This window comes from Eurytemora carolleeae, unplaced genomic scaffold, assembly GCF_000591075.1.
Source record: "Eurytemora carolleeae unplaced genomic scaffold, Eaff_2.0 scaffold441, whole genome shotgun sequence".
Lineage (NCBI taxonomy): Eukaryota > Metazoa > Arthropoda > Copepoda > Calanoida > Temoridae > Eurytemora > Eurytemora carolleeae.
Genome location: NW_019396326.1, coordinates 65,463 through 78,764, shown reverse-complemented (window position 1 = coordinate 78,764; position 13,302 = coordinate 65,463). Strand labels below are relative to the sequence as shown.

General features: G+C 30.8%; 1 protein-coding gene across 1 annotated transcript in view; it reads left to right on the top strand.

Moving 5' to 3' along the window:
* Positions 1-13,302, top strand: part of LOC111700991 (alpha-actinin, sarcomeric) — a 47,881-nt gene that overhangs the window by 4,807 nt on the left and 29,772 nt on the right. Inside the window, exon 3 of the mRNA XM_023472094.1 lies at positions 10,676-10,807. Within this exon, the coding sequence (XP_023327862.1) occupies positions 10,676-10,807 (132 nt within the window). The remainder of the gene's footprint in view (positions 1-10,675; positions 10,808-13,302) is intronic.

The following is a 13,302-nucleotide window of genomic DNA, read 5'->3' as shown; positions in this document are numbered from 1 at the left end:
GTCCCGGTTCAACCTTTAGGGCTGCCAACATGTAAAAATGGTGAAAGAACATAACGAAATTATCACGACAGGCACCCTATTAGATCCATTTTTTGGCTTTTCAACTGGTTCAAATATGAGGACTTGCAAGCGTAATATCAAGCAACTTATCATACTAAGAAAGGCATGTCAGATTTAGACTGTACCCTTGACACTTTCATCTGATCAATTATTTGAAAGATGCAATGGCGTATTTTTTCTAGGTTTAAAAGTGTTAAATTCAGATTATTTCTAATAATAAGTAAGAAATCCGTCCCTTTTGTAGAGAAATCACAAATAGAAATAATCTGTTTTCTAAATAAACACGGATATCTTATCAAACTTGATCAGGCAAAGCTTTTAAGGGCGCCATTGGGAATCGTACATGCCACTGTCAATAAATTTGCGGGTCACTTGAAATTACAGTTTCTTTAAAATGTCGTCTTTTTTTACACCACTGAATGAAAGTTTATTCTTATATTAAAAGATCTACACAATCAAGCTCTTAGCTACTAAAAATATTTACATGTTAGTTATAACTGACTAAACGGCTGGATTAAATTGACTCAACTTCTTTAAAGAACTCCATGGATAACCTGGAGTAACATAGGCCAATTTTTTTTCTTTTTCAAAACTAGTTTTTTTAAAAGTGTTCTAAAAATTCCACGGGCAACGCAGGGCACTTGAGCTAACACCAAGCGCGGGTAAACGCCGGGAGTAACTATGATAATAAATAAAAAATAAACCAATGGCAACGCCTCTGGCCCTTTAGCTGGTGTAAATTATTTAAAGGGGTAATTTTTTTTACAAAAGAAGTAATTTATCTTAATATTTAACGATTTTGTAGTTTAACACGGATTCTACTGCAGTATATGCACATAGTTCAATAATTCCAGTTTTAAGATTTTAAGATCATAAATCATGCATGATACAAGCCATCATTGCAGGAGGCTGAGGAGGGGGGGATTTGGTTAACATTTCTTAAAATTTTTCCCTAGATATTTTTACACTTTTAGTGTCCAGTATATATAACATCATTAACTCAAAGTTNAAAACTATACACTACACAGAAAACTATACACTACACAGAAAACTATATAGTACACTGAAAACAATACAATACACTGAAAACTATACACTACACAGAAGCCTATACACTACACTGAAAACTATACACTACACAGAAAACTATGTACTACACTGAAAACTATACAGTACACTAAAAACAATACAATACACTAAAACTATACACTACACAGAAAAATATACACTACACTGAAAACTATGCTCTACACTGAAAACTAAACACTACACAGAAAACTATACCCTAAACTGAAAACTATACACTACACAGAAAACTATACACTACACAGAAAACTATACCCTAAACTGAAAACTATACACTACACAGAAAACCCTAAACTGAAAACTATACACTACACAGAAAACTATACACTACACAGAAAACTATACCCTAAACTGAAAACTATACACTACACAGAAAACTATGCACTACACTGAAAACTATACAGTACACTGAATACTAGACAATACACGAAAACTATACACTACATTGAAAACTATACAATACACTGAAAACTATACACTACACAAAAACTATACACTACACTGAAAACTGTACCCTACACTAAAAATTATACAGTACACTTAAAACTATTACTACACAGAAAACTATACAATACACTGAAAACTATGCTCTACACTGAAAACTAAACACTACACAGAAACTATACCCTAAACTGAAAACTATACACTACACAGAAAACTATACCCTATACTGAAAACTATACACTACACAGAAAACTATGCACTACACTGAAAACTATACAGTACACTGAAAACTATACACTACACAGAAAACTATACACTACACAGAAAATTATACACTACACTGAAAACTATAAACTACACTGAAAACTATACAATACACTGAAAACTATACATTACACAGAAAACTATACACTACACTGAAAACTATACTCGACACTGATAACTATACACTACACTGACAACTATACACTACACTGAAAAGCTATGCACTACACAGAAAACTATACCCTACACTGAAAACTATGCACTACACTAAAAACTATACTCGAACCTGAAAACTATACTTGACACTGAAAACTATACTCGACACTGAAAACTATACACTACACTGAAAACTATACCCTACACTGAAAACTATGCACTAAACTAAAAACTATACTCGACACAAAAAACTATACTCGACACTGAAAGCTATACTCGACACTGAAAGCTATACTCTACACTGAAAATTATACTCTACAGTCTACACTGAAAATTGTACAGTATACTGCTTTAGAATGCTTGAAGAACCCATAAAATATTCAATTTACTCATCCATCAAATTATTATATGAAATATATAGGGGGATTTTTAAAAATATCATTGATTTATTAATTGTCTTTCCACCTTTTTGACACCTATACAATTGTGTTCCACCTAGTAACGCCTCTGTATATATATTTTAACATCCTGTACAACTAATCTGTAATATGATCCAGGATTATTTAATGAACTCACCAGCTGCAGCTAAAACAGGGTTTATTTAAAAATTTTAATATAGTTTATTACAAAACTTGAAAATATTAGATCTTGTATATTAGTATTTTCAAGTGAAATCTTTTTTATGTAGAAATAAAATATTTTTCTGCTTGGAAAATTAGATTTATGATACTTGATCCAAGGAAAAATGTTAAAAAAGTTCAACAAAATTACAATATTTTTTCTTCGCTTAATTGTATCTTTTTCATAAAAAAAATCAGCAAATTTTAATATTATGAAAGGAACCTTCTATTTTCAGATATATACAATCTAAATTTTTGAAAATTAAATTTTATTCTAAAGAAGGGGAATTACGTATTTTAATCTCTTTCACCTTTCAAAAATGATTTTTTTGGATGGTTGATTAAAGTTACCATCCCAGTTAATTAAAAAATTAAATTAAATTGGTTTAAAAATTTAAAATTCTATTGGCATTTTTTTCTTCCTTTTTCAAGTTTTTCCAAAAAATTAGAAACTTTTAACCTGAAAATTACAAATTTTTCCCAATTAAATAAAAACAGCCTTGAACAATGGGAAAGTTTAAAAAAAATATTTTTTAACCTTATATTTTAACTATTTAAACGTTAGTTATTTTTCCATTTTACTAAAAAGTTGCCCAATTATGGAGCTTATTGCAGATCTCATCCTCGTTTGATAATCGTGCACACATATTTCAGAACTAAATTCCAAGTGAAAGCCACAAAACATTACTTAAGACCTTAAGAGGCTTTTGAGGTTTACTAGCCCTTAACTATTCATTTTCTTTTTTCTTTAAACATTTGCTTTTTTCCAACCTACTCCTCTTCTCTGTCTTTACAACATAATCCCCTGTACTCATCTGGTCTAGCTTTACATCCTACTCATCTGGTCTAGCTATACAACCTACTCATCTGGTCTAGCTTTACAACCTACTCATCTGGTCTAGCTATACAACCTACTCCCCTTTCCGAAATTACCCGTTGTTTACGTTGACCGGAGAAACCCCGTATTAGTGTTCGTATATTTGTGTAATGATAAGATGGTTTAGTTCGGTCTTTTCCCAAACACTCATTTCCTGCACCCTTACAAATATATTTTTCTTTGGAAGAGACGGTAGGTGGAATTTCAAGTGACCCTTCATTTATAGAGTGTCAAGTCAGATTCACAACGTAACTCTTTAAACCTACTAATCATCAAGAATGAATGAGATATTAATGTTTTTAACTTAAAACAACTTTATTTTCAATTATGACTTCTCTATACAAGTAACTTGCGGATTTCTGCTATAGAAACAATGAAAGGACTTGTTAGAATTCAGAAATAACTTTGAAAAACGATGATATCTTCCACATTATTGATCAGATGAAGATTTAAAGGTTACGATTGTGAATCGGTCATGCCCTTCTTTTTAAATAGAACATCACTTGAATTGCCTGAAAGTCCCTTTAATCCATCCACTAAAAACTTTTTAAATATCGTTGGACATTGATTTTGATTTTTTGTTTTTGTTTTTCCGTATTTCAATATTCTTCCTTGTAATCCTTATTTTCAATATTTACAAGAACCGCAGAACTCTGTTTCCAAGTAACCCTGCCATTTGTCGAGAACTTTATTGTTGGTTTACACAATTATTGAGGGGGGGGGGGGGTATATTTATACTAGCCTGAGAACCCAGCTTTGCCTGGAATCTTCCTTTACAAATGTCAACTTGCAAATTTTCCAAAAAAGGGAAAAGGTTAGATACATTCCTGAGGTTCTATTGGGTTCCCTAATCAAAATTTGAGGTAAATTAGTCCGAACATAACTCACAAAGTCAACTTCAGGAGTTATTTTCTGACATACAAACATACACTTAAACAGACAATAAACAAAGATTACAAATTTAATATATATATATATTGTTTTGATGAAAAAAATACTCCACACCTTCCCCCTCCCCTCAAAATTATTAATTCAGAAGTTTAAGTATTTTTTGTTTCCCAATTAAAATATTTTAAGGCACCAAGGTTTTTAAATATTCTACAGAATAGGTATTATGTGTTAATTTTGCTTGTTTTCAAGATTCAGTTTTAAACTGACTCTCGACAGTGAATTCTAGAGTTTCTAATAAAATCTTGGCATTTTGAACCAAAATCCTAGCCTTTTAAAAAACAAAGCTGCACTTTTGCTTCTCTTTGTCGGTTATAATATAAAACTAAAAATATTTGAATTTATAGCATACTCTTCTCATAACAGATTAGAATCAGGATTTAAAAAAATGAAATCCTTCCAATATTCGGTTGCATAATAAAATTAATTTTTTGTTGCATAAGTTTAAAAACAGGAAGATAAAAAGTTTAATTTTAAATATTAAAAATAGTTTGAAACATGGCTGAAATATCTGGGAAAAATATTTGAAACTCGAGACATTTTTGAAAAACATTTTTTTTCATTAGTTTTAATAAGCAAACTTTGATTGAATTTTAATATTTCATTTTTTTCTGAAACATTTGTAGTATCTTGATCAGTGTCACTTCCAATAAAACAAACAATCCCTGAAAATAAGATTTTATAATTGTTTGGTTGCGAAAAGAAGGCTTAAATAAAAGTATTATGAATTTTTTTGGAACTTCTGTAAACAAAGTTTGTTAATTTATTCAAATATTTTTAAAACAAATAAAATTATCTTTCTTTCTTAAATTATAATTACAATGCTTTGTCCCAAGACACTGGAAGATTTAACAGGGTGTCCCAATACACTAGTAGTCTATGCAGGGTGTCCCAAGACACTAAAAGATTAAACAGAGTGTCCCAATACACTAGTAGTCTATGCAGGGTGTCCCAAGACACTATATATATATATATATAGTGCTGAACACAGTGCTTATAGGATCCATTTCATTTTCATTCTACTGCATAGTGCACTTAATATATATATAAAACATTTACTGCTGCCTTCTTAATAAAATAGATAAAATTTAGGCAAAATCTTATCCAAGGAAAATTTTAGTTTATTAGTTTGATGTTTACAGTTTATGATAATACTGTGCAACCTTTATATTGCATATTTTACAACATTTTATTTATTGTAAATAGTAAACAATCTGAATTAAAGGACCTTGACAGCGGTCATTGTTCTTTGTAAAATATATTATATATAATGTATTGGAACATCGAGAATATATTTATTTATGTATTCAGAACCATACCCTCTGATATATATGCATCATATATAGACCCTACCAAACCTGAAGGGGGGAGTGGCATATTTTTTCCTGTTCTTACTTTTTAAAATATAAAAATTGCTTAAACATTACTGTTAGACAATCTTCTATCTGTATTTTTTACACAGTTAAATCTATATAAATTTAGAGTCAAAACGATTTACCAAAAGACAAGAAACGGGGTCGAAAAAAGTAAATATAGAGGGGCACAAAGAGCTAAAAATTCCTAGTAAATTCATATTTTCCGAGGTTAGCATTTAAATTTTATCCCTCGGAATTTAACATTTTGAGAAAACGGAAAAATTTATACGAAGAAATGAATAATAAATTTCGAAAGCAAATCTTATAAATGAAAGAATATTTTTGTTATTCTTATTTTAGAAAAAAATGTAGAGTCAACATTTCTTTTTAGGTTTAAAAAGTTTAAAAATATAATTTCACAGTTTGATGGAAAATTTCAGAATGTTTGCACATGACTTGGCATGAATAGATAGAATTGCGGCAAGTTAGACTGATCAGACATAGATAGACGGATAGATAGACAGACAGATAGACGGATCGATAGATAGATAGATAGATAGATGGATAGATAGATAGAGTAATTGATGTTTAATTGATGTTAAGCGACCAAATTACTGGCTCAAAATATCTAGATACTCCTTGTGGTATCACACCTTGGCATGCTCTGCTTAAGTTGATCGGAACTCCCTTAAAGTCTCACAAACTCTCGACTCTATCTATCATTTCATATCTTTATCTCGAGTAAACCAGCGCTCTGGGATATAGGGTACACGGTTCAAAAAGATTGACAGCAATTACTTTATTTATTACAAGGAAAATAATTACAAGTTAAACTTTTAAATGAGACAAAAATATTTTGCATATAAACACATTTAATCATAAATTAAAGAAATATCAAATATTCATTATTTTACTGGATATTGATATTTACAAGCAAGATCAATCTTCATTTTAAACCATAGAAAATACACAAATCGTTAAAGAATACCCTAATATTCCTTAGGCGAAGTCACAACACAGGTATCTTATCAAATATCAACATTTAACGACTAGAAAAGTGTACAGACAGTATGGTTTCTAAGACTATGTTTACAATTTATAACCGGTTTGGTTGTTGTGAAACAGACTCAACTATACTCCGTAGGAGCTTCACAGCTTTACTCCAGGGTATTCAGGGGCGAGGGAAAACAGAACGTGACGAAAATTACGCGTCGCGTAACAATTGACATATAGAGAGAATAGATGGATAAATAAATAGACTGATAAAAATAGTTCGGATTGACATATAGAGAGAATAGATGGATAAATAAATAGACTGATAAAAATAGTTCAGATTGATCATTAAACTTTTTGTAAATTATAAGAGTGAGTTCCATTATTTCATGACTCAATCTAAACAAATTGAAATATAGAGAGAATAGATGGATAAATAAATAGACTGATAAAAATAGTTCGGATTGATCATCAAACTTTTTGTAAATTATAAGAGTGAGTTCCATTATTTCATGACTCAATCTAAACAAATTTATTACTCAGAAACAGTTTATTTATTTTAACTTGGTCATTTATTTAATTTAAACATTCTTCGTTTCTAAATATGCTAATTACCCCCCACCTCTCCCTTCTATATTTTCGCCTATTCTTCCCCCCTCCCACTGCAGTTGCAAATTTATAAATACTCGATGCTTATAAAATTTGGTGCGATTGTGTGTAACGATACAAAGATTGTTTGTAACGTTTTTTAACAAAAATTGCTTGTAACTATACTTCAACAAAGATTTTTGTAACGATCTTCAACAAAGATTGTTTGTAATAATCTTCAACAAAGATTGTTTGTAACGACATTTAACAAAGATGTGTGTAACAATCTTCAAGTAAGATTGTTTTGCAACAATCTTCATCAAAGATAACGATCTTCAATAAAGATTGTTTGCAACGATCTGTAACATAGATTGTTTTTAAGGATCTGTAACATAGATTGTTTGCAACGCTCGTCAACAAAGATTGTTTTTAACGTTCTGTAACAAAGATTTATTTCATAAAAAAATCCACAGAGGAAATTAAAAATACAAAATTTTCTATCTCCGGGGTCGGGAATGTATTTTTTTAAATTTTCTTTTTTCCTCCTCTAAATATGTGCGCGCCCCTTGTCCCTGGTGTGTCCCAGCCTAGCCTAGGTGACCGGCAGAACTAGCTGGACTAGATAATCTACTAGAGTATAGTTTAGAAAGCTAGAAAGCTCGAGAACCCGTAGTAAATGACCTTAAATTCTGAATCAGGGTTGAAACAATTACAGCAAGAAAAATGTATGGAAAAAAAGTTTGTGCATTTTTTGGAAGACGAAATCAATTTTTTATTTTGTTAAAATGCAATTCATTTTTGAAAGGACAGAACTTTCTAGTTTAAATATAAATGTTCAGTGAATATAGTGCGGTTACCATAGACATACATAACTATCATACATGCTGATCGCTCTTACTCTCTTGTAAAATACAAATTCATCCTAACAGGAATTCAGACGTTATTTCAAGTGACCTTCCTTTAAAAAGATTGGCGTGGTCGATTCAGAACGGTCCCTTTTAAACCTTTATCTGATCATTAATGTGTAGGATATCGTCGTTTTCTAGCATGCACATTGTTAAGGTCACAATTGTTTCTGTAGCAAAAAATGCGCAGTTCAATTTTATAGAGAATGCATAATATAAAGTTGAAGAAATCATTCTTTAGCAGCTAAATCTGGGAAGGGAACCCTTGTGAATCGGACATGCCATTGGAAATGAAAGGTCACATGAAATTTTATCTCCATTCTATTTAAAGCTCTAATCCTTAATACATATTTCCTATATAAAACAGTCATTTGAAAAAATATAAAAAAATCTACTTTTAGTCTAAAAAGAATTTTAATATCACAGTTCTATTAATAAAACCAGTATCATCTTTATCTATTTTATCTTTATTCTTAATTTCTACCAAAGTTCCAACTAAGCTTTTAATTAAGAATTTACAGATCTTTCTTTCCAAAATCATAGTGCTTATAGGATCCATTTCATTTTCATTCTACTGCCTACTGCAATCTTCATCAAAGATAACGATCTTCAATAAAGATTGTTTGCAACGATCTGTAACATAGATTGTTTTTAAGGACATGTAACAAAGATGTGTGTATCAATCTTCAACCAAGATTGTTTTGCAACAATCTTCATCAAAGATAACGATCTTCAATAAAGATTGTTTGCAACGATCTGTAACATAGATTGTTTTTAAGGATCTGTAACATAGATTGTTTGCAACGCTCGTCAACAAAGATTGTTTTTAACGTTCTGTAACAAAGATTTATTTCATAAAAAAATCCACAGAGGAAATTAAAAATACAAAATTTTCTATCTCCGGGGTCGGGAATGTATTTTTTTAAATTTTCTTTTTGTAAGTAGCAAGGATAATGCTTGATTCATATGTCTTGAAGTATTTTTAAATTTGTAAGAAAATATTCTCTCTCTTATTTGTATTTATTGTTTTTTATTTATTTTCATTCCTTTCTCTTTTATTCAGTTCCAGTTTCCAGCCTGTAAAATTATATTATATTGTTGGAAATCTAAAATTACTTCATCCCTTCTCATCCTTGTCTCTGTGTATTGCACTTAAAATATATATATATTAGATTTTTAGAACGAAGAAGAATTTTTAAACTGTTTCCCCCTTTTTATGCTAAAATTTTATTTTTAAAAAATTATAACAATCTCCCTTATTAAATAGTTTAGAAGTTTAGAAGTGCAAAAGGTTTTTTATAGATTTTTATTTAATGTTTTCCGCCTTATATCCGAATCCGTGGATCTTATTTTTACGAATCCGGATCCAAGAAGCCAAAATAATGCGGATTTAACGACCAACGGATCCGAATCTGGATCCTAAGCACTGGATGAACACTTTTTACTTTTACAAAATCAAAACCAAGAGCCAAAAAAATCTTAATTTGTGTTTCAACTTTTGTGTTTTCAACTTTTGTGTTTTTAACAATACATCTCTCTTATTATGAGAGAGTTAAAGTCACATAATTGATTTTAGAAATGGAAGCCTTTTTTAACCGAATATTGTTTTTTTTTGAATTTATGAAGATTTTTTAATTTTAATTAAAATATGATCAACTTTCACATGATTTTTGACAAGGACTAAAATACGCCATGATTAAATATTTTCAGTAAGCTTTCTTAAATATCTATATATATATATATATATATATATATATATATATATGATTTACATTTATATATATATTCACGTTGAAACGAAATTGAAGTTTTCAATTTAGTATTCTAATTAAACTATGTGAATATCTGAATTTTTATTTTTTTAGAGATTTCATATTTTCAAAGTTGGAACTCTAGTTCTAGCTCTAGCTCTAGCTCTAGTTCTAACTCTAGTTCTAGCCTTAGCTCCAGGCCAAGTTGTTTAAATGAGAAAGTTTGGACTATTACATGACATATTGGACACTGGAGAGGAAAAAAGCAGTTTCAAGGATAATGTTTAAATGTCAGATTTTCGGCATGAAAGTATTCATTCGAATAGTCCCTGTCTGCCTTAAAGAGACTGCTCGGAAAATGTTCAAAACATTGAAGTTTACAATTTTTCCGGAAATATTTATATATTTAAAAAAACTGTACCGCCTACTTCAGATTGTTAGATTATTGTATTTTTGAGCTAAAATATTGATAAGAGGAGATAGCAATCATGCCAATTTTTCTCCAAAGCTATTTTTCCCCACCTCTAAAAAAGCATAATTAGATTATTATAAGTTAACGTGATAATAATTTTTTTTTCAGGCAAAATATTTGTCATTTATTTGTATTTAATACCTGTTGTTGTTCCAGATGGCACAGTATGCCAACCCGAACCAGTTCGGGGCTCCCATGGAAGGCGATCAGGATGGGTACATGCAGCAAGACGAAGAATGGGAGAGGGAGGGACTCCTTGACCCAGCCTGGGAGAAACAGCAGAGAAAGGTTAGTAGATTTTACAGGGTGTCCCAATACACTGGTAGATGTTACAGGGTGTCCCAAGACACTGAAAAATTTAACAGGGTGTCCCAATACACAAGTAGTCTATACAGAGCGTCCCAAGACACTGGAAGATTTAACAGGGTGTCCCAATACACTAGTAGTCTATGCAGGGTGTCCCAAGACACTGGAAGATTTAACAGGGTGTCCCAATACACTAGTAGTCTATGCAGGGTGTCCCAAGACACTAAAAGATTAAACGGTGTCCCAATACACTAGTAGTCTATGCAGGGTGTCCCAAGACACTGGAAGATTTAACAGGGTGTCCCAATACACTAGTAGTCTATGCAGGGTGTTCCAAGACACTAAAAGATTAAACAGAGTGTCCCAAGGTACTGGAAGATTTAACAGGGTGTCCCAATAAATTGATAACGATGTCCCTATAAATCAGAATCAATAATGGACTGAATGTTAAACAGAAAGCACGTTTAGTTCTAAAAATGATAATTATGAACATTTAAATTCTTTATTTTCTCCAGCATAAACCTCCCTCCCCCTTCCATCATTTCTATACACATTAACATCAACTAAATTACACTTCACAGACTAATAGTGTTTATCTAATATTTTATCTAGGGGTCTCAAATTTCAAAATATTATTTAACATGGATAGCTTTATGCTAAACAGAGAGGATTGAATGTAATTGCTAATAATGTGTAACTGTTAAAAATTTAAACAAAATTTGCAAATCAAGTTATTGGGTTATCTCTTGTTAGGACTGAGGCTAGCTCTTAATGATTAAGATTCCTGGGTTAAGAATTGAGTTAGCTCACGTAGGAATTGGGTCAGGTCTTTAGGAATATAGTTATATTTTCAGAGAATGGTCAGATTTGCGGTTAGGTTAGCTATTATAAAAACGGGATAAGCTTAGGTTAGATAGTAAGGTTAGGTTAGCTCTTATAGAAATGGGGTTAATTTATGAATAGGTTTAGTTAGCTCCCTCCTTCCATTCAAAAGTTCCCAGGCTCCAAATAGTTAAATTTAGAAGTAATTGCCGGTCTCTCTGTGTGATATCAAAAACTGTCTTCACCTTAACATTACTTGTCAACCTTTTAGACATGGATATCATCTTGGGAGTATTTCATCAAATTACATCTAAGTAGATTAAAATTAAACTTTTAAGATTTCTTTCTATCCTAAACAAATATTTCAGTTCTTTTTTACTATCTTGCATAGAGCATTATCAAAATTAAGTTGCAGTACATAAAAATAAAAACTGTTATTGTACTCTACCAGAAAAAATATTTCTCCTCTTAATCTATTTTCGTTGATCTCAGTAAATGTTTTTATTTATACTATTCTTATCTTTTATTCTTATCTTACACTGTTAGAAAAACCCGCTTACAATCAACAGTATTTAGTTCACGCACCAAGCCATGAAGATCCGTTGTAATATATCAACGATAATTCTGCTTGATATCAATTTACGGCCTGTACGCTAAATTCTAATTACATTCACTTGAATTCTACTTACTTCAATCATCAGAAATCGAAACAAGCATAATCCTGCTTACGTCAATTACAGTGATCCGGCGTTCAGACACGTACCGGCACTCAATTCAATCAGAATACTACTTGGATTCTGCATTAACCAGAATTCTGCTTACTTCAATTAAAATTTGACTCTCTTCAAGTAAATTCTAACAGAGATCAATAATGTATGTATTTAAAGTATCTTGAATAATACTGACATTGCTTTCTCTCAATTCTCATTTAAAAATTTGATGTGATTCTAATTTTACTCATATCAACTAGTGTTTAGGCTAATTCAAGTAAAATCATTCTGACCAGAAAACATCAAATTTCAAACGATATATCAATGAATGTCTTCTATATACTGGTTATATTGGCCTGAAAAGCACCCACACGTGACACAAGATCAATTAACTCCAAAAATAAAAATAAATTTAATTTATTTTAATCCAACGTTATTTATATATGGTTCCAAAAAAAGAATATAATTAGAAAAGAACTTAAACCAAAAAGTAATATAAATGTTTTTAAAAATAGATTTAATTCCGAAAAATAGAAAAATAAGATTAAAATACATTTTAAAGAAAAAGAAAACCTTTTAAGTTTTTTCCGTTCGGGTTTTTTTTTTGTTTTTCGTTTTTTTGAATTCTTAATTGACACATATTTAGCAGTGAAATATTTATTCTACCTTCAGAGTTACAAGGAAGAGGAAATTGGAGAGAAGTATCCGATTAAGTGATAGGACATAATCTAGTATTAGGACGTTCTTATAAGGACACAATGCCTTCCTCGTCCTCCTCCTCCTCGTCCTCAGATGAGGACGGGATAAATGAGTTGAACGTAAGCATGAAAAGTGCAGGACTCCTTGATAATCTCTGGGAACGCCAACAGAAGAAAGTAAGAAAAGATGAAATGTCGTCTTTAATTTGTTTTTTAGTGGAGAAATTAAATACTAAATACAACATCA